The sequence below is a fragment of the Phocoena sinus genome, chromosome 10 (assembly GCF_008692025.1).
Source record: "Phocoena sinus isolate mPhoSin1 chromosome 10, mPhoSin1.pri, whole genome shotgun sequence".
NCBI classification, from domain to species: domain Eukaryota; kingdom Metazoa; phylum Chordata; class Mammalia; order Artiodactyla; family Phocoenidae; genus Phocoena; species Phocoena sinus.
In genome coordinates, this window is record NC_045772.1 from 42,752,871 (window position 1) to 42,778,725 (window position 25,855).

The window sequence follows — 25,855 nt, forward strand, 5'->3', positions numbered from 1 at the left end:
TGGAGAGAAATGGACAGAATATAGGTATGGTTTGAAGGCATAACCGTTGGGATTTCTTGACTCAGTTTGTGGATTGGGTACTGGAAAGTGAGTAAAGGATTTTTGCAAGGCAGGCATGCTTCTAAACATTTGCCATCCTGGGGTAGGAGTGCAAGGATTTTTGCAAGGCAGGCATGCTTCTAAACATTTGCCGTCCTGGGGTAGGAGTGCAATGGAGACGCCAGTGATTAAATATTTTAAAGTTTTGTTCAATAAAGATCCCACACTACTATCCTGCCAAATACACCTTCACAAGTACCTGGAGGTCCAGGTTTGAAATTCAGATCCTTAAAACCGTGCCAGAAGCTTCCTTGTGAGGAAGCTGATCCTCTGCCTGTGTCCCACTTTGTCTTCCCGTTCCTGCCTCTGAATTGTATGGCAAGGGGCCTCCTGCACGTGTGTGTGGACATTCCTAGCCTGCATGTTCAAAATCTGTCCACCTACCTTACACACTAGTGCACACAATGGTCATGTAATACTCTGAAATAGCCGAGGTCATTTAGGCAGGGTATTTGGAGTGAGTACCTGGAGTATAGTCTAGAACAAGTATGAGTTCCAGATAGGCATGTAGTACTGGCTCTTCAAAGCACAGGGCTCCTTTTGTCTTGTTCTAAGGGCAGTACTGCTGCAAGGGTTTTGGCCTGAACAACTGTACAGATAGAATTGCCATCACCTGAGAGGGGGATTGCAGGTAAGTAGAACAGGTCAGGGTGAGGAGATAAGTTTGGGAGTGCATATATTCTGGTTCTCTAATAGACACCCAAATAGTACTGTAGAGAAAGGGAAAAGGAAAAAATTCAATTTACAGTAACAGTGGCCTGGAATATATAAAAACTGAAGGGTATTTTTTCATTACAGCCATTCTAACCAGCTAAGGCTCTTTAACAAACCATGAACTTTGACTTCAGACCCTTACTGAACCAGTTCTACCCAGGCATTTGTTTTAACCAGTCATATATAAGCCTATGGACTCCATCCTATCCAGCATGCTATTTTTTATTCGCAAAAGCTCCATGAACCCTGCTTTTTGTGATCGAAAAACTCCTCAGACTTTTCCCTCTAGCGAACTACTCAGTGCATGTCTTCACCAGTATGTGTTCCCTTGCCTGGGGGTGTTATTATTTTTTAACTTTGGTAGTCTTTGTTTTATTCTTTGACAACAAGCAGCTGGATATAAATTTGGGAGTCTTGGGCATATAGGTCTTATTGAAAATAATAAGACTGGATGAGATCAAGGGAGTGAGTGTAGATAAAAACCAAGGGCTGAGCTTTGGGGCACTCAAAAGATTGGAAAGAGGAGGAACCTGTAGAGGAGACAGACAATGACCAGGGAGGTGGAAGGAAAGCTAACTGATGTCCTCGAAGCCAGTGAAGAACTGTCCTAGAGCAGAAGATGGTCAACGCTCAGATGCTGCTGATAGACAACTTGATGCAGCTGGCCATAATATACACTTTGAAGCCTTTTCAGACTTGTTTACCAAAGCAGTGACTTGTTAGCTAGCTTTCTAAACTTTAGTCATTTTTAAGTGACATTCGTAGGTTTTCATTATCTACAACTGAAGTGGGTTTGGGGGGGGCAGTTATTTCCTGTAATTCATTTTCTGTGAATTTATTTGTCTTAAAAATGGTAATATGGCCATTTTTGTGAGTTGGTGGTGACTGGTGAAATTAAAAGCAAAGTTGTCACCTATCTACAAGATTCCTATATTATACTACTGAGATTTCCAATAATCAGTTGCACTATGGTTGGAGAAGGCAAACTGTATACTTCTGAGCTGTTCACAAAGTCACTAAGTTGTGAAATACCCAACTGGAAATTCTGAGTTTTAAAGTCTCTAATAACAAGTGCTTTTGAAAATCGTGCTGCTGGTTGTTCAGACATTGTGAAGTAGCTTAGATAGAATGCATTTGTTGCATCCTGATAAACTGCAGAAGGATAGAAACACCAAATGTTGCGTTTCTCAAGAAAATGGCTTGGGCTTCCAGAATACATCTTAATGTTTTACCCAGTTTGGTTTGTATAGTATCAATTTTCCATATGAAATGTCCTTCCCAACTACACCTGCCCTCAGAGACTCTGAATTACACATTTAAAGGAAGTATCCTTTCTAAATGAGCTGAAGAATGGCATTCTGTTAAAAAGATGAACAGCTGGTCATGTGGAAATTCTCTGGAATGCTCACTTGTCCTGCAAAGGCAGGGGAAAAACTGAGATGTTAGGTGCAGTGTTTGTCATTCATTGGTATACAGAATTTTTTTAAAAAGTAACCTTTTTAAAATGTAATCATGTAAAGAAATCTTTACATGACTTTGCCTTTCTCCTTAAAAGACTAATCAACAATGTGAAGGCCCTGAGAGCCCACCAAGTGCAATTCAGTGGGTCTCAGGATTGTGCTGGAATTGTCCCATTTGCTGAAACATTGTTCCTTATATTAAGATTCAGGACCCTCCCGTGTTTAAAAGTTATCCTTTGTTCTCTATTACCTTGGGATAAACCTGGAATTTCTTAAGCGTGACACACACAATTTGAATCTTGCTCCGCTCTCCAAGCTCATCTCTCACTTCTTCCCCTTTGAATTCTTTGTACCAGCCTGATGAAACTACAGATGAGCTAAGCTCTCCCTTCTTCCTGAGTTCAAGTAGCAGCCTTTCCTCTTACCTTGGCCAACTCTGACTTATCCACCCCTGGTTTATTTCTTCTTTGTGTTAATTCTTCGTATTTTCAGGGTCGGTACATAGTTGGGGTTCTCTGTTTACTTAATACATTTCCCCCAAGAGGTTTGGTCTCGGCTTAGGCTCTTTATTCTGCCTTGTTTCCCACAATTTCTATAGAAATTGTTTAAATGGAGTAGGAGGGAGCTAGGGGCGAGTACCGCATTACTTGCCCCAGGTTACAGATAAATGAGATTACGAGAGATCGGACCCGTTTGGCGTTTGCAAAGAGAGGGACCCGCGGAGGCTAGCCTGCCGTTTGGAAGGCTAAACTGCCTTAAAGTGTTGGGACCGGGCATTACCTGAATTTGTCGTTGGAGTTGAATTAACTGTTGTGATATATTGCGGGCTGTACGGATGGGTCAAGAAGGAAGCTAGAGCGCTCGTGTCACGGGTAAAGATAGGCAGTGCCTGCGCTCCTGGCTCGAGAAAAGGAAGGCGAGATGCCATCCGAAGTGGTCCCCTTCCTCTACCCCTTCCAAACGGGACAGACGGTAGCGCTGTTGCTTTAACAATCGCCCCTTCGGCTCCAAGAAGAGCTAGTTAGTGACCGTAACCGAATGTGAGTGTAAAGACACCGTGTCCTCTCGGCCTTTGTGGACTAAGATGTTTACGTAGTGTCCGGGGGAGGCACGCTTCCACGGGACCCCGCGGCTCGCGAGCCTCACCCCCAGGCTCCTTGCTCGCCCAGGCAGCGCGAATCCCCAGGGCTGGGTTCCCGAGGGCAGAGGGTCAGCTTGGCGTACCAGGCACTGTCTGGTAGCTGTACCCGTCCTCGCAGCCCCATCCTCATTTTCTGAGGCTGTTAGCAGAAAGCCCCACCGGGAGGAGAGGCGGGACGGCTGGGGATGGCCTCTTAGCGCCCTCTGCGCCTCGGCATCCTTCGCTGGCCATCTCGGGCGCCCTCGGCTGTGGCCCCCGGCGGAGGAGAGGAGTTTCCGGGGCTCGGGTCCCTGCTGCCATCCCGGGGAAGGAGCGCGGAAGCGAGTGGGCGGCGAGAGGCGGAGCAAGGGACGCGCGGGGCGTGGACGCGGCCGGCTTTGGAAAGCCCCCAAGTTAATGAGGCGTGCGCCGGCGGCGGAGTGCCTTTCGGAGCTGGGCTTTCCCCCGCGGTGCGGGCGCCAGGAGCCGCCTTTTCCGCTGGGTGTCACTCGGGGGTGGGGGGGATGGCCCATTCAAAAGCGCCGCGAGGGGGCCCGGCCAGAGCCCTTCAGTGAGCGCTCGCAAGAGGACGGCAGAGGCCCGGCGGCTCGCAGCTCCCGGACCTTGTGGCGCATCAGGACGCGGCTGCCCTGCTGCCCGGACCCCGAGGAACCGCCGCAGCCGCCGCCGCCGCCGCCGCCGCCACCACTCTGCTTCCTGCGCGTTAGCCTCTTCTGCGCGCTCCGGGCGGGCGGCCGCGGGAGCCGTTGGGGCGAGGACGGCGCGCGGCTGCTGCTGCCCCCCCGGGCCCGGGTGGCTGGAAGAGGAGAGGCCGAGCCGAGCGGCGGCCCCCCTATGCCGGGAGGATGTTGGAGAGCAGCGGCTGCAAGGCGCTGAAGGAGGGTGTGTTGGAGAAGCGCAGCGACGGGTTGCTGCAGCTCTGGAAGAAAAAGTGCTGTATCCTCACTGAGGAGGGGCTGCTGCTCATCCCGCCCAAACAGCTGCAACACCAGCAGCAGCAGCCCGGGCAGGGGCCGGTCGAGCCATCCCAACCCGGAGGCCCCAATGTGGGCAGCCTCGAGCCGCCCGTCAAGCTGAAGGAATTGCACTTTTCCAACATGAAGACCGTGGACTGCGTGGAGCGCAAAGGCAAGTATATGTACTTCACTGTGGTGATGGCCGAGGGCAAGGAAATCGACTTTCGGTGCCCGCAGGACCAGGGCTGGAACGCGGAGATCACGCTTCAGATGGTGCAGTACAAGAATCGTCAGGCCATCCTGGCGGTCAAGTCCACGCGGCAGAAGCAGCAGCACCTGGTCCAGCAGCAGCCGCCGCAGACGCAGCTTCAGCCCCAGTCCCACCCCCAAGCCCCGCCGCAGCCGCAGCCGCAGCCGCAGCCGCAGCCGCAGCCGCTCCATCCGTATCCGCGTTCGCACCCACATCCGCACCCGCACCCACTACCGCTCTCGCAGCCACACGGCCACCGGCTTCTCCGTAGCACCTCCAACTCTGCCTGAAGAGGGCAGCACCCGAGCCAGACGAGGTAAGGTCCCGGCAGCTCGGCTCCCGAGGGAGGTTCCGAGGAGTGGGGCTGGGGGTGGTAGCAGTAGGAAGCCTTTTCCCCGGTTCGGATCTTGGGTGGAAAAATGAGAAATTAATGCAGGTTTCTGGGAGGCGGAAAGAAGGGAACAAGCTGGAGCCAGGAGAGGCGGGGCAGAGAGGGGAGGGTGCGGGGTTCGGGCCGCGCAGGAAGTTCTCCTGATCGCCCGTCCGCCCACGCTGACCCACGCATGTTCACTGGTGCGTTCCCCAGCGACGCCGCAGCTTCTCTCCTTGTCACCAGCGCCACTTGAGTGTGTCTGGGGACTCGAGGGAGCGACCCCGGTGTCCTTCTGAGCTTGCTTTGTCCACGGGACAGGCCCGAAGAGAACTGGGTCTTGTAGGAGTCCGAGCCACTTCAATCCGTGTCATTTCTTTCCAGGTTGTGAGGACTTGAGGAAGTGGGACAAGCACCTTTCTATTGTCTTCACTTGGATCGAAAACAAAACAGTCGCCCCGCCCGCACCAGACCAAGTAGTTTGGACAGAATACGACAGATAACTTGGCGATTCCTCTTAGTTTTTCTGCATACTCTTCATCACAATGCAGGAAATGATTTCGAGTCCAGAAGGCTTTATTTATGAACCTTTGAGAGGATCTTCCAGTATGGTGGACCTTTTAGGAGCGATGATGTACTGTAATGTTATTTTAATGTATTTTGATTTATGATTATTTATTAGTTTTTTAAAAATGCTTGTTCTGAGACATTTCTGAATGTAGGCCATTTTCCAAAAAAGAAACTTATTTTCAAAAACCTATTCCCTAGTAAGTTCTAATCTTGGGAAAGAAGAAAGTAAAAGGGTGGTGAAGGGGAACACATCAAGAATTCATTTTCAGAAGGTCTGATACTTAAATGTTATACCAGGTGGTTGAAATTAAACTCTGTGCTACTACGTGGAGTTTTCTTTCTTTTTTTTTCTTTTGAGTTTTTTTTTTCCTTCGACATATATTTTGTGTAGAATGGAAGTTTAAAGAAGCTAAACGTTCAGAATTTTGTAATTATAAAAATCGAATTGCTTTTTCTAAAAGAAAATCAGTAGTAATGATAGCTGATTCAACTGATGGCAAGATGGTCATATCCTGAATATACAAAGGAGGGCTGGGTCTGCGGTAGGAAAAGGCTTTCTTAGATTATCTATGTGTGAAGGGTTTAATAAGGAAGTTTTCTATGATTTCTGAGTATGAATGCATTAGGTGTTTCATTTCAAAAAACATAGTGGGGGAAAAGAATTATTCCACTTGTTTGAGAGAACATTTGTGCTCATAGCCACAATAGAGATTACCCTTCTCCAAGAGCTTTGCACACTTGATGTGAACCACATTTTCTGGCCCTTTTACTTTGTTCTAGAATCATATTCTATCTAGAACCTCATAGTTTAAAATACAGTTTGTAAATATTTCAAAGGACTAGGAGTCATAGCTTTTTGTTTTCATTCTGAGAATAATGTTGATCAGAGACACCAGCTGTTTCGCTTTTTATTGCTCTGTGAGAAATCCAAGGGTTATATGTTTTGTTGTTAGCTTAGCTAAACTCAGAAATTGAAAAAGGAAGGACTGGATAAACACTGGATTTGCAGTAAGAAAACAACCCCAGTCTTGTTTTAGCAGCGACTTGTTCAGGAGTCTGGGGGGTTGTTGGTGGGGCGGGGGGAGGTGGGGGAAGAGCATGTGCTTTTAAAGGTAGAACAAACCCTCTTCTGTGTTAAATGAAAAGGATGGTCAAAGTCCACAAGGGCAGATGCTACTTAAGTTTAAAAAGAGCCCATAGATGCTACCAAATCCTCTTACGGCTGAAAATCACTTCCTATCTGCCTAGCTTTACTAACGGGTCTCTGTTTTCCATCATCTTTTCTGCAAAGTCTTGATCAGTATTTTTCCAGCTTCTAAATTGGAATGGTCAGTATTGGGCCACTGCTAAGTTCTGTAGTCAAGAAATGAAAATAGAATTTCATGCTAGAGATATCTTTATTCTCCCTCCATCTGAAAAGGAGTTTCAAGGTCAAATTACTTCTCAGTGCAATATTTAAATGATGAAAATTTGAGATCATAACTCAAATCCAAAAAGTGGTGGGGGAAGTAAAAGTCAACCAAATGGCAAGCAGAATTTAAGTGGACTCCCACTTGCAGAGGCTAAGTTGCAGTTGTGAAAAAATGTATATATGATGGGCATCTCAGAGAGCAGATCTCAAGAGTTCTTAAGTCAAGTTCGGTTTGATTTCTTTGGAACCACTGCTGTGCTTTTTAATAATGCCTCATTGTACTGTCATTTTAATACATGCAGATCATGTCACCCCAATTAAACCACAGCTTTTTTTTCCAGATGGAAGGATTTTTCTTTCAAATTCTCATGCTATAAAAAAATTAAAATCCATACCAAATACTTTTAAAATTAAGATTCTTGTAGGCTTTTAAAGGCACTTGTATGTTGTTAGCTTACATACTGGCTAAGTAGTGTTGTCAAAAAAAAGTATGCCCAGGCTCCCTCGTGGCTGCTAGAATTTTTTTCTTTCTCACAATGGCTCTGGTTTGTAATGTGGCCACCGGAATCATGGTTCCTTGTATTATCTTTCCACAGCCCTTAGTCCTTGCTCTGCTGTGATATTTATAGTGAGTTGACCCTCTTAGTGACTCTCTAGTCTGAACCCCTCTTAGCATTTAACTGTGAAACCTCAGAAATTAGAAAGGAGAGGAGTAGGATGGGATTTTGTTTTTATTTAACACTTATTATGGCTTAATAATTTTTCCAGCACAACAACAACAAAAAGCGAGCATACTTAACGATACTCAGCAAAACAAAATACAAATGCAAATCATTTAATGTGTTGGTGGCTCTGTTTTACCTGTAAGAAAATGATACAAACCACCTAGGGTATTCTGAGGCCTGACAAATCACCTTCATGGAGAAAGGTGATTCTTCTTTCAACCCAAGAAAGGGAAGAAGGAGAGGAGAGGTCCAGTAGAAAACCCACCCCTTAAATAAACATAAAATGTAAAAAGTTGGAAAATTAAAAGGAATGTCCCATCTGGAAACTGAACTTTTTGTCTTTGAACTTGTGTTGGCACCAAGCCTCCTACACAGTGAGTTCAATGACTATCTGTTGGGACAAATGAAAGAAGGAAAAAATGTCTTAACTCCCCAGCACCCAGGAGGGTGATTTCTCTGGCCTCACACAGTGCTTCCTTCTTTACTTGCTCTCATGCCATTCCCTGAGGACAGCTACCACTGGGACCGGCTATGCATCATGACGGAACTCCTTGGACATACTTTCTTAGTGGAGATCCACATGGATCTGCGTATGCCCTACGGGGAGTGCTGAGGTCAGAGAGCAAATGGCTATAAAGGGCCCTTTCAAAATGAACATTTCCCTCAGAGGAAGGGGGATTCTCTCATCATGTAGAAATCAAACCAACTTTATAACTTCATTTCACTTATTTTTTTCAATGGAGGTTAAAAAGAACGAAGCCCAGTTGTTGCTTAAAAGAGCTCCTCTTAACACGTTAGCACCGTTAGGAAGTCTGGCTTAAGCTGAGAGGCCAGTTTTAATGCTGTATTGCTCTCATATTCTAAACACTATTTCTCTTAAAGACTCTTCATTCAAGTCTGACACTATATGAGTTGTTGCCAGTGTGTGGGTTCAAACACATCACTTGTTTTCTGTCCCCAGGAAGAGTGATTTGATTTTAGTTTGGCTCCAAGTGTTTACAGTGTCATGTTCAGTGGCAGGTTTACAAGAGGGATCTAAGACTTGAATGAAACTGGAGCAATCTCTAGAAAATAGAGCTTTGTAGGATGATGATGGGCCTGTGAACATTCGTTTTCCTCTTTTTTTTGTAAATGTCAAACGAATTCGTTTTTGCTTTACCAGTAAAATGCCCTCAGTAGAATAAAATTAAAATTTGGGAATTATAGAGCTCGATGAATCCATCAGTGATTCTTTCAAGAGAAATACGCCTATTTACCTAAAACAACCTAAGATGTATTAATTGTGGAATTGGGTTGGATAGGTTTTTAAGAACTGTTTTCTAAATTCTTGACACAGTTTCAAGGGTGAATTTTTTTTTTCCCCTTTTTTTTGCGGTATGCGGGCCTCTCACTGCCACGGCCTCTCCCGTTGCGGAGCACAGGCTCCGGACGCGCAGGCCCAGTGGCCATGGCTCAAGGGCCCAGCCACTCCGCGGCTTGTGGGATCTTCCCAGACCGGGGCACGAACCCATGTCCCCTGCATCGGCAGGCGGACTCTCAACCACTGCGCCACCAGAGAAGCCCTAAAGGGTGAATTTTGATCTGCGGTGCCGAACAGCCAATCCAGATTTACATAAGATTGGATGACAAAGTGATCTGTAACTTTGTTGGCAGGACTCCATCTGTCAAATGGAGTAAAGGATCCAACAGGGTTTCCTAGAAAGGTCATTATTGTCCAATGAAGGAAGCAGAAGGGCCCTGGACCATTAGATGCAGCTGCATAAAAACTACCTGTTCTGATCACCTGCTGGTGATCATCTGGGTGGTGGGGAAGCAGATTTTAACAACAGGTGGTCCTTCCAGACCATTGTATTTATTTTGAGAAGAAAGATAAAACAATTGTCTGTTACATTCCCCTGTCAACCTTCTGCTTAAAATTTCAGAATATGCAAATACGAGCTTTGAAAAGCAAGCGTCACCATGTACCAAATGCTTTACAAACTATCACGTTTGTGAACTTAAGTGGTCGTCATTTGTGTAAATATGTCTCTTAAATGATTTTGGAGAGATGTGATTTATTTTTCGTATTTTCAAAATGCATTCCATTTCAAATAAAGTATCTGTCAAGATGACTGACCTGTGGACCTTTTGAAGGCCTTGTTCACTAGTCCCGTGCGCTGCGTGTACCTGTGGGAGCAATGTTCTAAAGGGCTTGGGCATTGTAAAGGCCGTGACCACTCTGGGAAGAAAAAGATGATCTTTTGAGGTTGGAAATTTATTTTAAAAATTACCTGGTCATTTTGAATATAGGGTATAGAATTTCACTCAGGTTATTTGGTGAAATAATTATTGCTTTTTGAATGCTAATGAATTTGATTTGAATTTTTCCATAGTGCCCAGAGGAGAAGAAATGGCCCCTAGTGAATTAGCTTGGAGGCAATTCCTTCTTGAGTTCCAGAGAGATTTGAGTCCTCCTAGGTCCATTGAGAGGGTGAGGCCTTGACTCTAGGAGAATCATCTTTCAAGCGGGTATCTATAAAGCTTCCTGTTTTGTGTTGAGAGCAGAAGAGAGACTCGATTCTTTTTTCTTTTTAAAAAATATTTATTGAGGATGCGCCACGTCTTAGTTGCAGCACGCGGGACCTTTAGTTGTTGTGGCATGCAGACTCTTAGTTGCTGCATGCATGCGGGATCTAGTTCCCCTGTCAAGGGAATGAACCCGGGCCCCCTGCATTGGGAGCGCGAACACAGAGTCTCACCCGCTGGACCACCGCGTAAGTCCCGAGACTCGATTCTTTAAAGGAATATGCCATATCTTTACTTACAATTTCCATTGACATCTAAAAGTGTTTAAATCTTCAAAGACTTTAAAATAGGAAATTTGAAGGCATTTTTTTATCTCTTAACATAGTCTTACATTGAGAGCTTTATTACTTTACTGTTTTTGTTTGGTTTTGTTTTCTTTTTTCATTTGTCCTACTTGGTTATGTGGAGGTTTTCTTGCCATTTCGGAAGTCTGAGGTCTTCTGCCAGTGTTCAGCAGATGTTCTGTGCGGATCATTCCACTTGTAGATGTATTTTTTATGTATTTGTGTGAGGGGATGAGCTTCATGTCCTACTCCTCCGCCATCTTGATTCCTCCCCGTTTGGTTTTGTTTTTAAAGAAGAAATGAAATCTGAGAAGACAAACTACTGCCGTTGTGAGGGAATTTCAGAGGTACAATGTGAAATAAATGTGTGAAGCAGGAGGTAAAGCAGGGTTGGTAAGAGTCAGGATTTGTGAGTACATGGGTTCAAGTCCCAGTTCTACCACTTACAGGCCATGTACAGCCTGAGTTACTTAACTTCTTAGAAACTCAATTTCCTTCTCTGTAATATGGAGTTAATAAAGGTTCCCACCTTCTGGTTATTAAGAAGATTTAATAAGTTAGTAAAAGTGCTTAGAACAGTGCCTGGTGTAGCTATGAAAGGAAGCTCCCTGCATTTTAGGGCACATAGCAGGTTTGGGGATCATTATAACCATGTGAATATATAATATACGGTGTTTTAAAGGTATGAATTGTATTTTCTGATACCTCAGCCCTTCTTTTAAATTGTAAGAACAGTATGATGGCAACATTCTTGTTTTCAACTTTGAAAAAAGACAAAAAAGGCATTATTTATAGCACTACTATTTTCATTTGCTTATTACTTTCCGGTCTTCGTTCACATGCTTATGTATTTTAAGTGAGTTACAATGAAACAATCAGAATTCTCATATATGCGTCTGGAGAGGATGCTGTGGTGTTCCACCCAGATTGCCACCTGAGGACAGAGAGGGTACTCAGTCCCCAGATATGAGACTGTCGGTGGCTGTCATGATGTCAGTTAGCCCTTTCCCTGGAATTGTCCTCAGCCTTGTCTCAGGGAGAGCTACCTTGCCCTAGGACATACCCCCTCCTTGGGTGCGATTGGTCTATGGGGAGTGGCTAAAGACCAGGCCCTGTTGTCTCAAGTCCGACAACTGTAAAGGGCCGTCCCAGCTCCAGTGCTCCCTGGAGAAGTGGCCGAGGCCTGTCTCAACAAGGAGGTGGCCTTGTAGTTCAACTCTCCCTCTGCCCAATCCTCTTTCCCTTGCTGCTTCACAGGTGAGGCTCTCAAGAACACCCCCCAAAACCTCCTGCAGTCAAACATCAGAGTGCCAAGAACCTGTTTCTCAGGGGATCTTGTCTATGACTGTGTGTGTGTGTGTGTGTGTGTGTGTGTGTGTGTGTGTGTGTGTATTTCCACCACCATGCTTCTGTAGGAAGGTTGGTGGTGTTGGAAGGGGGTCTACAGCATAATGATTAACCTTATGCTTTAGAGTAGTTGCTCTCAACCTGGAGCGATTTTCTCCCCCAGGAGACTTTGACAATGTTTGGAGACATTATTGGTTTTCATAACTGGTGGTAGAGGTCAGGGATGCTGTCAAATATCCAACAATGCACAGGACAGTCCTCCATAACAAAGAATTATGCAACCCAAAATGTTAGGAGTGCCAAGGTTGAGAAACCCTGCTTTAAAATCAAAAAGTCTTGATTTTATTAGCTGAATTCCCTTGGGCAAGTGATGTAATTTACTTTAGCCTCAGTTTTCGTGAGTAAAATGCAGATGGTGATTGTACCTGTCCCATGGAGTTGTGAATCCAAAATTAGGTAGTTAGCAATGAGCTGTCACTGTTCCTGTCACAAAGTAAGCATTCAATACATGGTAGCTATCACCCTCATTATTATTTAAAGTGGTAATTTTAATGACAGCATGATATCCCATTGAGTCGACGTATTATTTCAGTCATTTGCCTATTGTCTTCTAGTGAGTTTCTGTTTTCATGCTGTTTTCAACACTCCTGCAATAAATATCTTCATGCATTCGTCATATTGAGAAGAACGTGGACTTGGATTCTAGTTCTGACTTTGTTTAGTCTTTTGACATTAATCTCTGAGCCTAGTCTATTCATTTGTAAGTGAGAATAACAGCCTTGCCCTTGGGGAGCTATTATGGACATACAGTGAAGTGGCAGTGAAATCTACATGAGTTCAAGTCCTAGAGCCACCATTTAACCACCTTACTCACAGTGAAGCATTATGTACATGAAAATACTATTACCCGGATACCATTTTAAGAGGGGTTAGATACTATATCTATATATTTATTATACTTACATATCTAGATATTGTATGTGTGTATAAAACACATATGTGTATTCCAATCCAAATAATTTGGATTTAAGAAATAGGATGTTATCACAACTAGAAAAATAGCATCCAGTAATCCCTAGTTTTTTGTAGAACTTGAGCCAAATTTATATTTGTATTTAAGTGGAAGGAATCATGTGAATACAACGTTACAACTGTCTAGAATTATTGACACAGAAAACCCTGAGCAATGAACTCACTGGCCACATGAATCTATTTAGCAAGGTGTTCTTCCTTGCTTTGTTTCTTTCTCAAAGACCTTGTTGGAAATCTTCACCACATAGAAAGGCAATAAATGCCATGGCATGGGTGCTCTTGACCCCTGGCCTTACCTGCCTACAAAGTGAGTCAGGTTATCAAAGATGGCACAGGTGGTGCAAGAGGGCTTTGAAGATTTAGATGCTCTAGGGTGGGCTATAGATGTAGGCAGGTCTCCTTGGTCTGAAGGTTGTACTAAATCCGATTTTATTTTGAAGGGATTGTTAGGACCTGAGGACAGAAAGGACCGCTTTGTCACCCCTTGATGCAGAGTCACAACTGACTGCTCTGAGATAGGGTCCATGTGGGAGTCACTTGCTCCCTGCCCCGGGCATTCACCTGAAGTATTGGATGGTTAGTTAGATGCCAGAAATGAACACTTGAAAAAATAGTCGATGTGGTTATTTGCATGCTCTCAAACCCTGCCAAATTCATTTCTAACAGAGTGGGCAAACATACTCCATAGTCCTTTAAGACCTGACAACCTGTGCTTCTGAAGTAACTGATAAATGAGTATTCAACTACTGTACAGAAAGCAACAGGAAATGACTCTTGAGGAGTTTCAAAGTTTCAATTAAGTCACTGTCCTCCTTTGGCTTTCTCCTGAAGCTGGTAGTTCATCCAGTTCAGTTCCTGTTGAAGCTGACAGTTCAGTTATGTTGCAAGTATTTTGAACTTTGCTGTAACAAATTCTACCGAGTGGTGTGGCTTACTCTGTCAGGGCTGACTCATCACCTCAAAAGAGCAGACCGGCTTTGTGAGTCATCACAGTCAAAGAGGCCAAACTTGTAATAGTTTTAGGCATATTCTCCTTCTAGTTTTTAGCTGCTGGAGAGATGTTCATTTTTACAAAGCTTGGTTCCAGTTTTTAAACACATGCCTGTCTTTAATGATCCTTCCAAGTAATTCCCAGTATATATACATTTGTGGGTATGTACATCTATGTATGTATATATGTGTGTGTGTGTGTGTGTGTGTGTATTTGTACATACATATACACTTTTCTTGCTAGTAATGTTCATGGCCCGTGAAGGTGGGATGGTCAGTTTTTTTGTTGTGGAACTTGACATCTGAAGGATTTGAAGCTGTACTGAGCAGAGCTGGCTTCCTCAGAGCTTGGGGCATCCTGCTTTGAGGGTTAGCCCCACCCTGCCTAAACCACTATGACAAAGCAGTGGGCTGTGGTGGTGCCAGATCCCCTTTGTAATTTCCTGTTGCCGTGTTTCGACACCACCACTGGAGGGAATGACGGGTCTCTGTGGGAGACGATTCGGTGACTTAGTCTTAGTTTCTTACGGCAAAGGAGGTCCTTAAGGTAGACAACAGTGTGAGTTGTGTTTGCAGGCGTGAGAGTGAATCTTATCCTTGCCACAATGCACTGGCTCACTATAGAATAATTGTAATTATTGCCTAGGGTTCTAATTAAAATCCCTGATGCCTGTAAAAAGTGCCGCATAGCTACCCCAAGACCTGAGCTGCATGGCTGTCTTGACAGCTTGTGGACCCTGGTTTGTATTTGCTTTCTATACAGTGGTAAGCAGTAATACCTCTTCTCTACCTGTATAAATGGTAAGTTGAGATCAGAGCTGAAAACAGAATTTTAGGAGTTTTGATAAAGTCTCATTCATCTCTCCCCTTTCTGCAGAGGAAAAAAATGAAGCCAAGAGGGCCAGTGACCTGCCCCCGGTCACACAGCCAATTAAACTCAAAGACAGGATTAGAACCCAAATCCGGCTCCCTTGATCCTTAATTAACGCTCTTTCCACTGTGGCACTGCTTTGTGAGGCTTGGAAGATAGTTTATGTAAACTCAAGATGTTATTCTTGCAAATAATCACTCGAAGTATTCAGACATCACACCTCTTCCCCCCCAAAATATAAATTTTTACTTAAATTATACAAACTGTCTTAAGGGGTTTATAGATATTGAAAATAAGCTGTTTAATTCTACTGTTATTTTTTAAAATATTTTATTTATTTATTTTTGGCTGTGTTGGGTCTTCGTTGCTGCGTGCAGGCTTTCTCTAGTTGCGGCGAGCGGGGGCTGCTCTTCATTGTGGTGCGCAGGCTTCTCATTGTAGTGGCTTCTTGTTGCGGAGCACGGGCTCTAGGCACGGGGGCTTCAGTAGTTGTGGTGCACAGGCTCAGTAGTTGTGGCATACAGGCTTAGTTGCTCTGCGGCATGTAGGGATCTTCCCGGATCGGGGCTTGAACCCGTGTCTCCTACATTGGCACACGGATTCTTAACCACTGCGCCACCAGGGAAGCCCAATTCTACTGTTTTAAAACGTGCTTTGTGATTTAGTCTTTCCAAATATAATCCATGTGGGTTAAAAGAAACCTTAAGCAGGAAGAAAATTCACAAAAGAAAGCAATATTTTGAAATGGGCATATTTTAAAATACAGTTGTTAGAATATATTCTTTTTCAAAAATTTTTTGAAAATCATTTATTTAGAACCTGGGCTAAAAAACTGCTTGCAGTTTATTTTATCACCTGGCTCCTAAAATATTCATGGAATGTTTCTGGTGTTACTAGTCACCTCCACATACCCCCCCAGGTCTTGAAATTATCTCTGGAGCTGAGAAGTTGAAATGATTTGAATGTTTATACGGGTACTTGAGGAAATAGCTCACTGGCTTTTCTAGCTGCTCTGTGTAGGTGTCAGGAGAAATATTCCTTGAAAAATGTTTATGGAGGGTGATAGATCCATAGGTATCCATGAAATGCTAATAGGTCGGGTGGTAAAACTTGTTGCTGCTCTTCCAGGGAATTAGGTGAATGTAACTCACATAGCCCAGAATTCAATCATAAATAACAGTTTATGACCTACCTAGGACACGAAATACCCCAAATAGACAACTTGGACAAGATTTCAGAATTTGTAACCTTTAATGAGATGACGGGGGAGAAAAAAAGGAGAGGGATCCCTAATAAGTGTATGTACTCCAGAATCCAGTGAACAGGTTTTTAATTCAAAATTATGTATGCACCCCGGGTGACGCCATTATTTCCTCTTACGTAAAATGACCTTTTACAGGACTTCATTCATAGCACTTGGCTCCGGAGTCACAGCATTTGTCACAAGGCAGCGGGTTGCCTGCTTGTTCTTATGCAAGTGATGACTGGGAGGGCTTGATAGCGGGTGATGCTGACAGCCTCTCTCTGACGGCAGATTGTCAGCATTCCTGACCCGGGCACTCCAAGAGCCTGGGAAAACGCGTTGATTTCAACGTGGCTTTAAAAAAACAATATCCAGTTGAACCAAATGACTACATAAAATAGGTACACAGAGCAGATTTTTTTTTTTTTTTTTTTTTTTTGCGGTACGCGGGCCTCCCACTGTTGTGCCCTCTCCCGTTGCGGAGCACAGGCTCCGGACGCGCAGGCTCAGCTGCCATGGCTCACGGGCCCAGCCGCTCCGCGGCATGTGGGATCATCGCGGACCGGGGCACGAACCGGTGTACTCCTGCATCGGCAGGCGGACTCCCAACCACTGCGCCACCAGGGAAGCCCCCACAGAGCAGCTTTTGTGGGATTAGCTGGTTCTTGGTGCCGCTAAACAAATTCATGATGATGTTGGTATCATAATCAGGGTACCCTCTTATTTATATGCATTTATTTAACTTGACATATAAAATCAAAACTCTTACTTCAAACTTATTGCACAGAAATTGACCAACAGAACAGGAATGAGAGACAAAGAGTGTTTGTGAATTCGAAATATGGAAAGAATCAGATCTGAAATGGGAGGGTGTGAGTTATAAAGGTTGGCAAGAGGATTCCACCCTCCTGATAAGCAAGGCAGGGGGACCCAGGAAGGCCTGGGAAGTGAAGAGATCTTGCAGGAAAATGGAGGGGAAAGGAAGACATTTTTCTTAAAAACTTCTTCAATTCTTGCTTTCCCCAAGTAGCAATGAAAGTTTCTGTTTTTCTCAGGATGTAAAGTTCCTATGGACCTTTGCTTAAGAACACTACGTTTTAAAAAATGAAAATATTTTAGAGGAAAAGGGGAGTGAAGAATTAAGCTTTCTTCTCGCTTTTGAAGACTTCGTTTCTTCTGTAAGTCGGTCTTTGAAAAAGGAAATTAACACAGAATAAAGTGAAACTTCTGCGAGTTTTCTATAGGCTCAAAGCTCTTAAGAAACATTTTCTGTAATTTGATTTGAGTTTGAAAATATAACAGTCATTAGACTATTTCCTTCTAGATCCTAACCTTACCATAAGGAGTGTAGTGTACGGCGGTAATCATACCTCTCCCACAGGATTGATATGAGCAATTAATTCAGGCAAGGTACCTAAGTGCTTTATCCTAGTGCCAAGTTCATAGCAAGTGCTCCATAGAGAATGGCTACAATAACAGTGAGACAGTGCGAGGTGTGTGATGGGGCGTGTAAGACAGTTTCTGGGGCCAGAGGCCAGACTTCCCATGGTTGGTTTGCACTTTTTTTTTTGTAAAAAATGATAATGTTTTATTCATAACACACTTTAACAAAACTGGTTGCTAATTCAGATATAAATAAAATAGGTACTTTAAAATAAGAATTAGGAAATACAGACACCTATATAAAAATTGGAACTATTTCTTCAGGTTTTATCGTATTAATAAGCCTGATTCTACTCAGCAGATTTAACTGAAAAATAAACTTAAAATTACTTTTTCTGTAAGTAGAAGGTGGTTTAAAAAAAAATTATGTGCAGGGCACAGTGGCAGGCCTACAGGGATACAAATAAGAGTAAGTTGTAAGGTTTGCTCTCCAGGAACTTACATCTGAAGCAAAGGGAAGATGAGACATAATCCTATCAGTGGTGTAGTACTAATCATAGTACTTCATAGAGTATTAGTAATAGAAGTAGCAGCAACTAACATTTATTGGGTACTTACTAAATGCCAGGTCCTATGCCACATGTTTCATATGGATTATTTTATTTATTTATTATAAAGATCAGAATTGGATTTGATCTGTATAACAGGTGATTCCAAATAAGTGGATTAAGATAAAGATTTACTTCTCTTTTATCTGAAAGACATCCGGAGGTGGGTTGTCCAGAGCTGGTATGGTGACTTTTTGGACCCAGGCTCCTTTTACCTTTCTCGTCCACCATCCTTGGTGTACAGGGCTTGTATCCTCACAGTCCAAGATGGCTGCTGGAGCTCCAGACACTGTATCTGAGTGCTAGACAGGAAAAAAGAGGAACTGGGAGTAGAGCAGAAGGGAACACCTTGGAGATAAAGAATTCTTTTTAGAGAAATTTTGGAGCCCCCATATGATGACTTCCAATTACAGCTTATTTTCTGTCCAAAGTTGCAAGGAAGGCTGGAAATGTATTCCTTCAGCTGGGCACATTGCCATCCCAGACAAAATCAGGGTTCTGTGAGCAAAGAAGAAGAGGAGAATGGTTATTGGGAAGGAAACTAGCAGTCTCTGCCATAGTTCTTATCACCTTCCAGTTACTAGATAAGAAATTGAGGATTGAGAGTTGGAGAAATTCACCAGCAAATGGTGGGACCAGGATTGTCATCCAGGAGTCTAATTCCACTGCCTTTGTGTTTGACCCCGATGCAAACTGTGCCCATGTGCTGGCATGAAAATGCAAATAGACCTCTCACAGAGATGGGAAGATGCTTAGAAATATTAGCTTAAAGTCTTTTACATACTTTCACCATTCTTACTAAGGTCTTAACATTTTCCTTTCAAATATGGTACTGTTGTAATGATGTTCAATTGGTTCTTTCTTTTTTTTTTTTCACTTGGTTCTTTTTTACAAAAGAGCAATTTAAATAGAACACAACCGACTTTTTTTTTTTTTTTTTTTTTTTTTTTTTGCGGTACGCGGGCCTCTCACTGTTGTGGCCTCTACCGTTGCGGAGCACAGGCTCCGGATGCGCAGGCTCAGCGGCCATGGCTCACGGGCCCAGTCGCTCCACAGCATGTGGGATCTTCCTGGACCGGGGCACGAACCCGTGTCCCCTGCATCGGCAGGCGGACTCTCAACCACTGCGCCACCAGGGAAGCCCACAACTGATTTTTAAAACAGAAATACGTAGTTGCTTTCTGTGTCTTCATGTCGGAGTCATATTGACATTGGAGAGAGAGAAGAAAGATCTAAGGTTCTCAGGAATCTGGAGCTCTAAAGCTAGTCTCCATCAGTGGTGCTTTTCCAGCAGGCAGCTCTGTCTATCACCGTTCATAGATTCCATGACAAGATCCAAATCAGGGAAATAGAAGAAGAAATGAATACTTTTTATTCATGCTAAACAGGAGGAGTACCTTAGTGTTTACTCTACCCTGAGAGTTTCTTATTCTTTAGGGAGTTCCTTCAAGGGTCAGCAAAGAGTGGTAGAAAGAATCCTGGATTCTAGGCTTGGCTTGGCTGCTAACAAGTTGTGAGAGCCTAATTAGATGATTTTTGCCTCTCTGGACGTCAATGTTTTGTTTTGTTTTGTTTTGTTTTTTTAAATTGAAGTATAGTTGATTTACAATGTTGAAAGAATGTATATATTCTTTTTCATATTCTTTTCCATTATGGTTTATTACAGGATATTGAATATAATTCCCTGTGCTATATAGTCGGCCCTTGTTGTTTATTTTATATATAGTAAGGACTTTAGTTTCCTCATCTTTCAAGTAAAGATGTCTCAATTGCTCCCTTTCAAGTATAATATTTATAATCCTTAGATATTTTTAGCCTCAGTTGCCTTTGGAAAAGAGTACAGACTTTGCATTTGGAGGACATGAGTTTGACTCTTAGCTTAGCCCCTCATAAACTGTGTGACTTTGCACAAGTCACCTAGCGTTTTTGAACTTCAGCTTCTTCACCTGTCATATGGGAATAATGAAACCTGTCCCATAGAGCTATTGTGAGGGTTGAAATAAATAACATACGTGAAAGCACTTTTCACAGTAGCAGATGATCACTAAATGTGATCAATAGATATGTCATTAACCCATACTAGCTCTTCCTTTTTAGTGCTTAATGCTTAATATCTACTTTATACCAAAATAAAGAAGAGAGAGAGAGAGTTTTTATGTCCTCTCTGCTTTGAGAGAGACAAGAAAGGAAGGGGTTTACAGTTTGTACCCATAGATCAAAAAATGTTTCTTTTCAGTTCATCTAGTGAGTTTAGATACAACACCAAAGACCTCTTTCCCCACTGGGAAGCCTGTGTCTATTCAGGCAAAACATCTAGGAAGAGTTTGTCTCCAGTGTCAGCTAAAGAGCATCCCTGTCTCATGACCTCTTCATTTCAACCCCTGGAACCACAGACAGCAAAAATCTCTAACAACTTACAAAACCATCTGTCTTTATTCTGTGCTTTATCCCGCTCCTTCCTTTGGGAAAAAGAAAACTACAACAAGGCATGCTACTCTGGGGGGGTTTGGTTTTGGTTTTGTTGTTTTGACAGCCCAATGTGCCTTCAACTCAACGTCTTCCGACTCCTATCCAATGAAAACCCAATGGTACAACGAGATCTACTGATCGGAGTGATGACAGATACTAAATGATCCAACTACCTGATTACACTCTAAGGTTGGAATGTATTCTCACATGATCTAGAATTATTTTCTACTCCATGGCCTGTAATGAAAATGGGTGCTTCTGAATGACTTGATGTAGGCAAAAAATGTGTTTAAGCTGAATCTTCTATTACTTTGAACACACTAATGAGCTACATTTTACTTCAGTAATGTAACCAGGGAGAATAACGATTGAGGGAGTAACACAAATTGAACAATAATAGTTGCTATTTTCCGAGCATTTATTTTATGACAGGTTCTTTATCATAACAGTGCTATGAGGTGTAGGTAATTATCTCCCTTTTACTGATAAGAAAACAGAAGCTGAGGGAAGTTAAGTAAATCCCCAAGATCAGAAGACAATGATACGGGACTTCCCTGGTAGCACAGTGGTTGGGAGTCCGCCTGCCAGTGCGGGGGATAAGGGTTCAAGTCCTGGTCCGGGAAGATCCCACATGCAGCAGGGCAGCTGGGCCCATGCGCCACAGCTACTGAGCCTGTGCTCTAGAGCCCGTGAGCCACAACTACTGAGTCCGTGTGCCACAACTGCTGAAGCCCGTGTGCCTAGAGCCTGTGCTCTGCAACAAGAGAAACCACCGCAATGAGAAGCCCGCGCACCGCAACGAAGAGTAGCCTCCTCTCGCTGCAACTAGAGAAAGCCCGCGCACAGCAACAAAGACCCAACGCAGCCAAAAATAATAAGTAAATAAATAGAAGAATTTAGTAAAAAATATATATTTTTGCAAAAATAAATAAATAAATATAAAGAAGTCAATGATGCAGATCTGGGAGACTCCAGAGGCCCTTAAGCCTTCCACAACTTCCAGCCCTTCAGAGTGAGAGCAATGGGGGAGTCCAAGCCCAGCAGGGCTCACCTTCCTCAGGGAGAGTGGGGCCTGGCAGACGGCAGCTTCATGGCCACTGTGACTTTCTGGAGGAGAGTGCCTTGTCATAGGCCATCCCACAGTTTGCAGATTCTCTCCCCAGACCACCCTGCCAAGCAGTCTGTGTTCTCTGAAGGCATCATTTTATTTATGGAATGACGAGGTTGTGGATCAATGGGAAAAGACGTAAAGACTAGTTTCACTTAGCATCTATTCAAGAAAAACACATGCCTTTATAAGTAATGGAATGGATGGCTTGTCTTCCAACTACAACGACAAGGATTACTTCCTTGTCATCCCAGAGACCCCCACCTTGCCAAGGCTCAACCTTGGGCCATAACCGAGGAAAACACGTAAATCACGGTGAACGGAAAGTCTGGTGGACAACTGTCCAGCCAATGGAGTGAGGACACCGGCACAGGATCCAAGCAGAAAGGAGCTCAAATCGAGGCAGGGGGATGGGAACTCAAGAGCTGGTCTACTCACCACTCAGCCTTCACCTGGTTCCTACCATCACTTGATTTCATCAGATTTTTTTTTTTTTTTTTTTTTGGTAATTTATCAAAGTCTCCTCTGGCCCTCTTGCTTCTCCCTTTCTAAGAAGATAAGCACTTTGAGGGTCTTTGTGGCATCGCAGATGTGATGCTGTCCTGTAGCCCCTCCTTCTCTGGCTCTCATCTGACTGCATCCTACGCACAGGCAGGTGCTCCGGCCACAGTGATTTCACTGGGAGACCCCTGAGGTCGGTTTCCACCAGCTCCTTCATGGTTCCTGGGCATTACTGGGTTCAGGCCTAACCCTCAGGGCCCAGGAGGTGAAGGCAGTGCTGCCACCCATACAGAAGGGGTGCTGAGGCTCAGTGTGGGAGCACAGAGCCATCTCCTTCCAGCTTTGTGTCTCATTTGCCTTTAGAGACCGCGCGGAGCCTTGGATCCGAGCTGCCCCTCAGTCTGCAGGCTGAAGGCGTAGGCAAGGCTTTGGAATACATGTTGCTCCCCAGGTCTGAGAGCCACCTGCTTGCCCTAAAGGACCCCTTCCGTCTCCCTTTGGGAGGAGGTGGGGGGGGGTGTGGAAGACGTTTTCCTAGGAGGATGAGTTTTCTAAGGAATGTAGAAGTTATAGAAAAGGCAGAGATGTGAAAAGCAGGACAGACTTTGCCGGGAAGCAGAAAGGGGAGAGATTTTGAGTGGAGATGCAAACCCCAGCTCTCGCCAAGAGAAGATGAAGGGCGAAGAGCCCAGAAGCGTAATGAGGAAGCATTCACATTTTTACCTGGTTCTATCCGTGCCTCCTAGAGCAGCTGATGGCGTTGCCCAACAGAGAGCATCTTTCTAAGAGCTGTGTTTCTGTATTCCCCACTCCGCCACACCTTGGTCTGCCTACAGCCTCATCTCTCCAAGGCCCTCGCCCTTGATGTCTGAACAGTCCACCTACTGTGTGGATGGGGACCTCATCTCCGACTCCTGCCTACAGTCTGAGCCTCTCCTGGCCCACTCCATGCCATCAGCTCTGGCCCACGTCTGACCACTTACCACGAGGGTGCTCAGGGCAGTTCCCAGAAGGAGGCTTCTCTCGTGGAACGCCTGGGACTTGAGAGGGCCAGGATTCCGGGAACGGAGCAGCTCCGTTTTCCTCGGTAGCAAGCACGTACAGCTGGCGTGTGTGATAGCGCATCACCAGCAAAGAAAGAGGCTGGGGGTGGAGATGAGAGTCACAGAGTCACAAATGGCTGAGAAAAGACTGAGGCCCAGTGGGGAACTGCAGGTGGGAGTCAGCACAGGTGGCTGGAAGGGGAGAGGAGCTGATCTTGTCCTCGTGTCATGGTACTGTTAAGAAATCCGAATGTCTCCAGATCCCCCTGACGGCAGAGATAACTTTGGTTGGGCAACAGTGGTGTTTGGTTTGGCTCCCTACCCACTTACCTTTCCCTTCTCGCCTCCTTTCCTTTGAAGGTCTAGACAGCTTGTTGGATGCTTGGTGTTGACCCTTCAGTCAAAGCCATTATCAGCATGACTCTGTCATAGCCATCTCAGTTTGTCCCTCCCGTGGCCACCAGGACCTTCTGAGATTCCTGGAGTTGAGTCATCCACTGAGGACCTTAGAAAGGCTTCCCTGTGCCGGGGCCAGATGCCATTTGACAGCAAATGTGATATTCAGGTGTCTCAACATAGGTCCTCATGCAGGACCTGCCCTGAGCTGCCTTCCCTCCCGGGGTGATCCCTGATAATCAGTTCATCTCCTTTCTTACCTCCTCCTCTGCTCTTCCAGGTTATCAGGAGAGCATCTCCTGACCCTCTTTGCTCAGGAGGGTGAGTCCCAGTCTCCTAGGTGTCTTACTGTCCAGACCAAAGTCCCTTTGCTGCTTCGCCTGGGAGGCTTAGGAGTTCTTCACACAGACAGAGGAATCCTGGTAGCCTGTCCCAATTTTCAGAGTTTCCAAAACAAGCACACAGATTAATACCCTATAGCGACGTGTAATTTAAAAAGTAAGTAGCAAAAGACGTCTTTATGTGTGACTGGTAGATACCAGGCCGGACTTGTTTTTAAGCACAAATCATTTGCGTGAGGTCTCCTCAGGCTCTGAGCTATTTTTGAGGTTGAGTGCTGGGATCCTTTTGAGCAATACAAGGCAGAGTCCCTCTGGGCACCCTGGACCACCCCCAGAGTTACAAAGTGGATTGCAGAGGCATTCCGAAGAGAGTCTGGGAAAAACCTGACAGGAAGTATTCCCAGAACACTCTACTCCCAAAGTCCCTGTTGGCTAATGATTAGGGCATAACTGTAAACAAAGCAGAAGAGCTTCAAAGAGTAGCATTGTATAGACAGCAAAGAGAAAAATGCCTTCCTGGCTTCTGTCAACTCAGCATCCCTTATGCCAGAGTATTCCAACTTGAACCAAGCAAATGCATGTGTTCTCTTGCCCAGGGCCATGTTGAAACCCCAACTGCAGCCTCCAGCACACCCTTCCCTTGCCTGTTCCATCTCTCTGCCAGATTTCCCTGAGGTTGGAAAGAAGAGAGACAGCAGGGACATGAGAAAAGGGGATGGAAGCCAAGGTGGCTGGGTTCCTGGATCTCCTCTGATGTCCACCCAGGGCAGATTTCTGGTGGTCATAATCTAGTCTCACAGAGCAAGGCATGCGTGGGCTTTGGAATTAGACAATCCTAGAGTTGATATTCAGCTCTACCACTCAGTAGACTTGATACTTTATTGCAGTTGTTTTCTTATCTGTAAAATGGGAATGATAATTCCTGTTTCATGGATAGGCCTTATTTTGAAATTATAAATGTACATAAACAAATATATTTTGGCACCTGACACGTAGGAAATAGATACTACTATTATTATTACTACTTCTAGTACTTCTTGCAAGTATGGTAAAATGGCGACTGGTTAGTGAGTGCTTACCATATGCTGGGTATTGGGTTAATAGATACTGTGAATACATACGTTTTGCAATCACCACTTCTATCATAAAACTTAAAAAACCCCTGATAGTTCTTAATACAATGGAGTGCTGCTACCTATCAATTTAGTTAAATAAGAATGTTGCCAGGGAAGGGAGGTTTGAGTACATTGACATTTCTGTTTGCACCTGCTTACCTGAAATTCATATTTCATATTTCACAAGCTATCTGTACTTGAGCCAAGAAACAATATGGTGTTCCGGCAGGTGTTAATCCTATTTCTAAACTTCTATATGGATATTAAGAATTGAGACAGTTGGCTCTTTGGACTAGGTTAAAAACCTAGGGGTTAAAAGATGAAAAACAAAGCAGAACAGAACAAACCCTACTTTTCCGTAAACCTCAAGTGATTGAAACCCAAGTATTAGGTATCAGCTGTTTAAATTATTTTACTATCTGACGTAATCTTTCTTGACTCTGTTTCTATGGCACCTTCCATTAACCAGAATTCCTGGGCTCTTTAATAAGCAGAAAGGAAACATTTCCTGTTCTAGACCATATTTGTAAGGAGGCTAAAAGCATTAGCTTTTGCTACATCGCGCACCAATGCATTTTGTTGGGGGAATCCGTAGCTTTGATGATTCTCACACAGAACGCCTCAGTCTAATTGAGAAGGGGGAGAGAGACCAGCTGAACAAGAATTTCTAAATGGGGTGTCTCTAGCCAGCCGGGAGGGGGACGTCTGTGCTCTCTGCCTGCTTTCCTGCAGGGTGTCTTGTAAAGACTACCTGCTCTGTGCTTCCCCTGCGACATAAAAATTTGTTTTTCTATCTGGCTAGCAGGTTGAGGCGATCTACTTTTCTTGGATCTACTTTTCTTGGGATACAGACAGAGGATTTA

The 25,855-nt window shown here is 44.3% G+C and overlaps 1 protein-coding gene across 1 annotated transcript; it reads left to right on the top strand.

Moving 5' to 3' along the window:
- Positions 1-2,967: 2,967 nt before the first annotated feature.
- On the top strand, positions 2,968-9,807 carry PHLDA1 (pleckstrin homology like domain family A member 1). The gene is given in 3 exon segments (XM_032644182.1): positions 2,968-4,243; positions 4,246-4,936; positions 5,375-9,807. Coding segments are annotated over 2 exon segments (1,098 nt in total). The 5' UTR covers positions 2,968-3,810; the 3' UTR covers positions 4,911-4,936; positions 5,375-9,807.
- Positions 9,808-25,855: the final 16,048 nt, after the last annotated feature.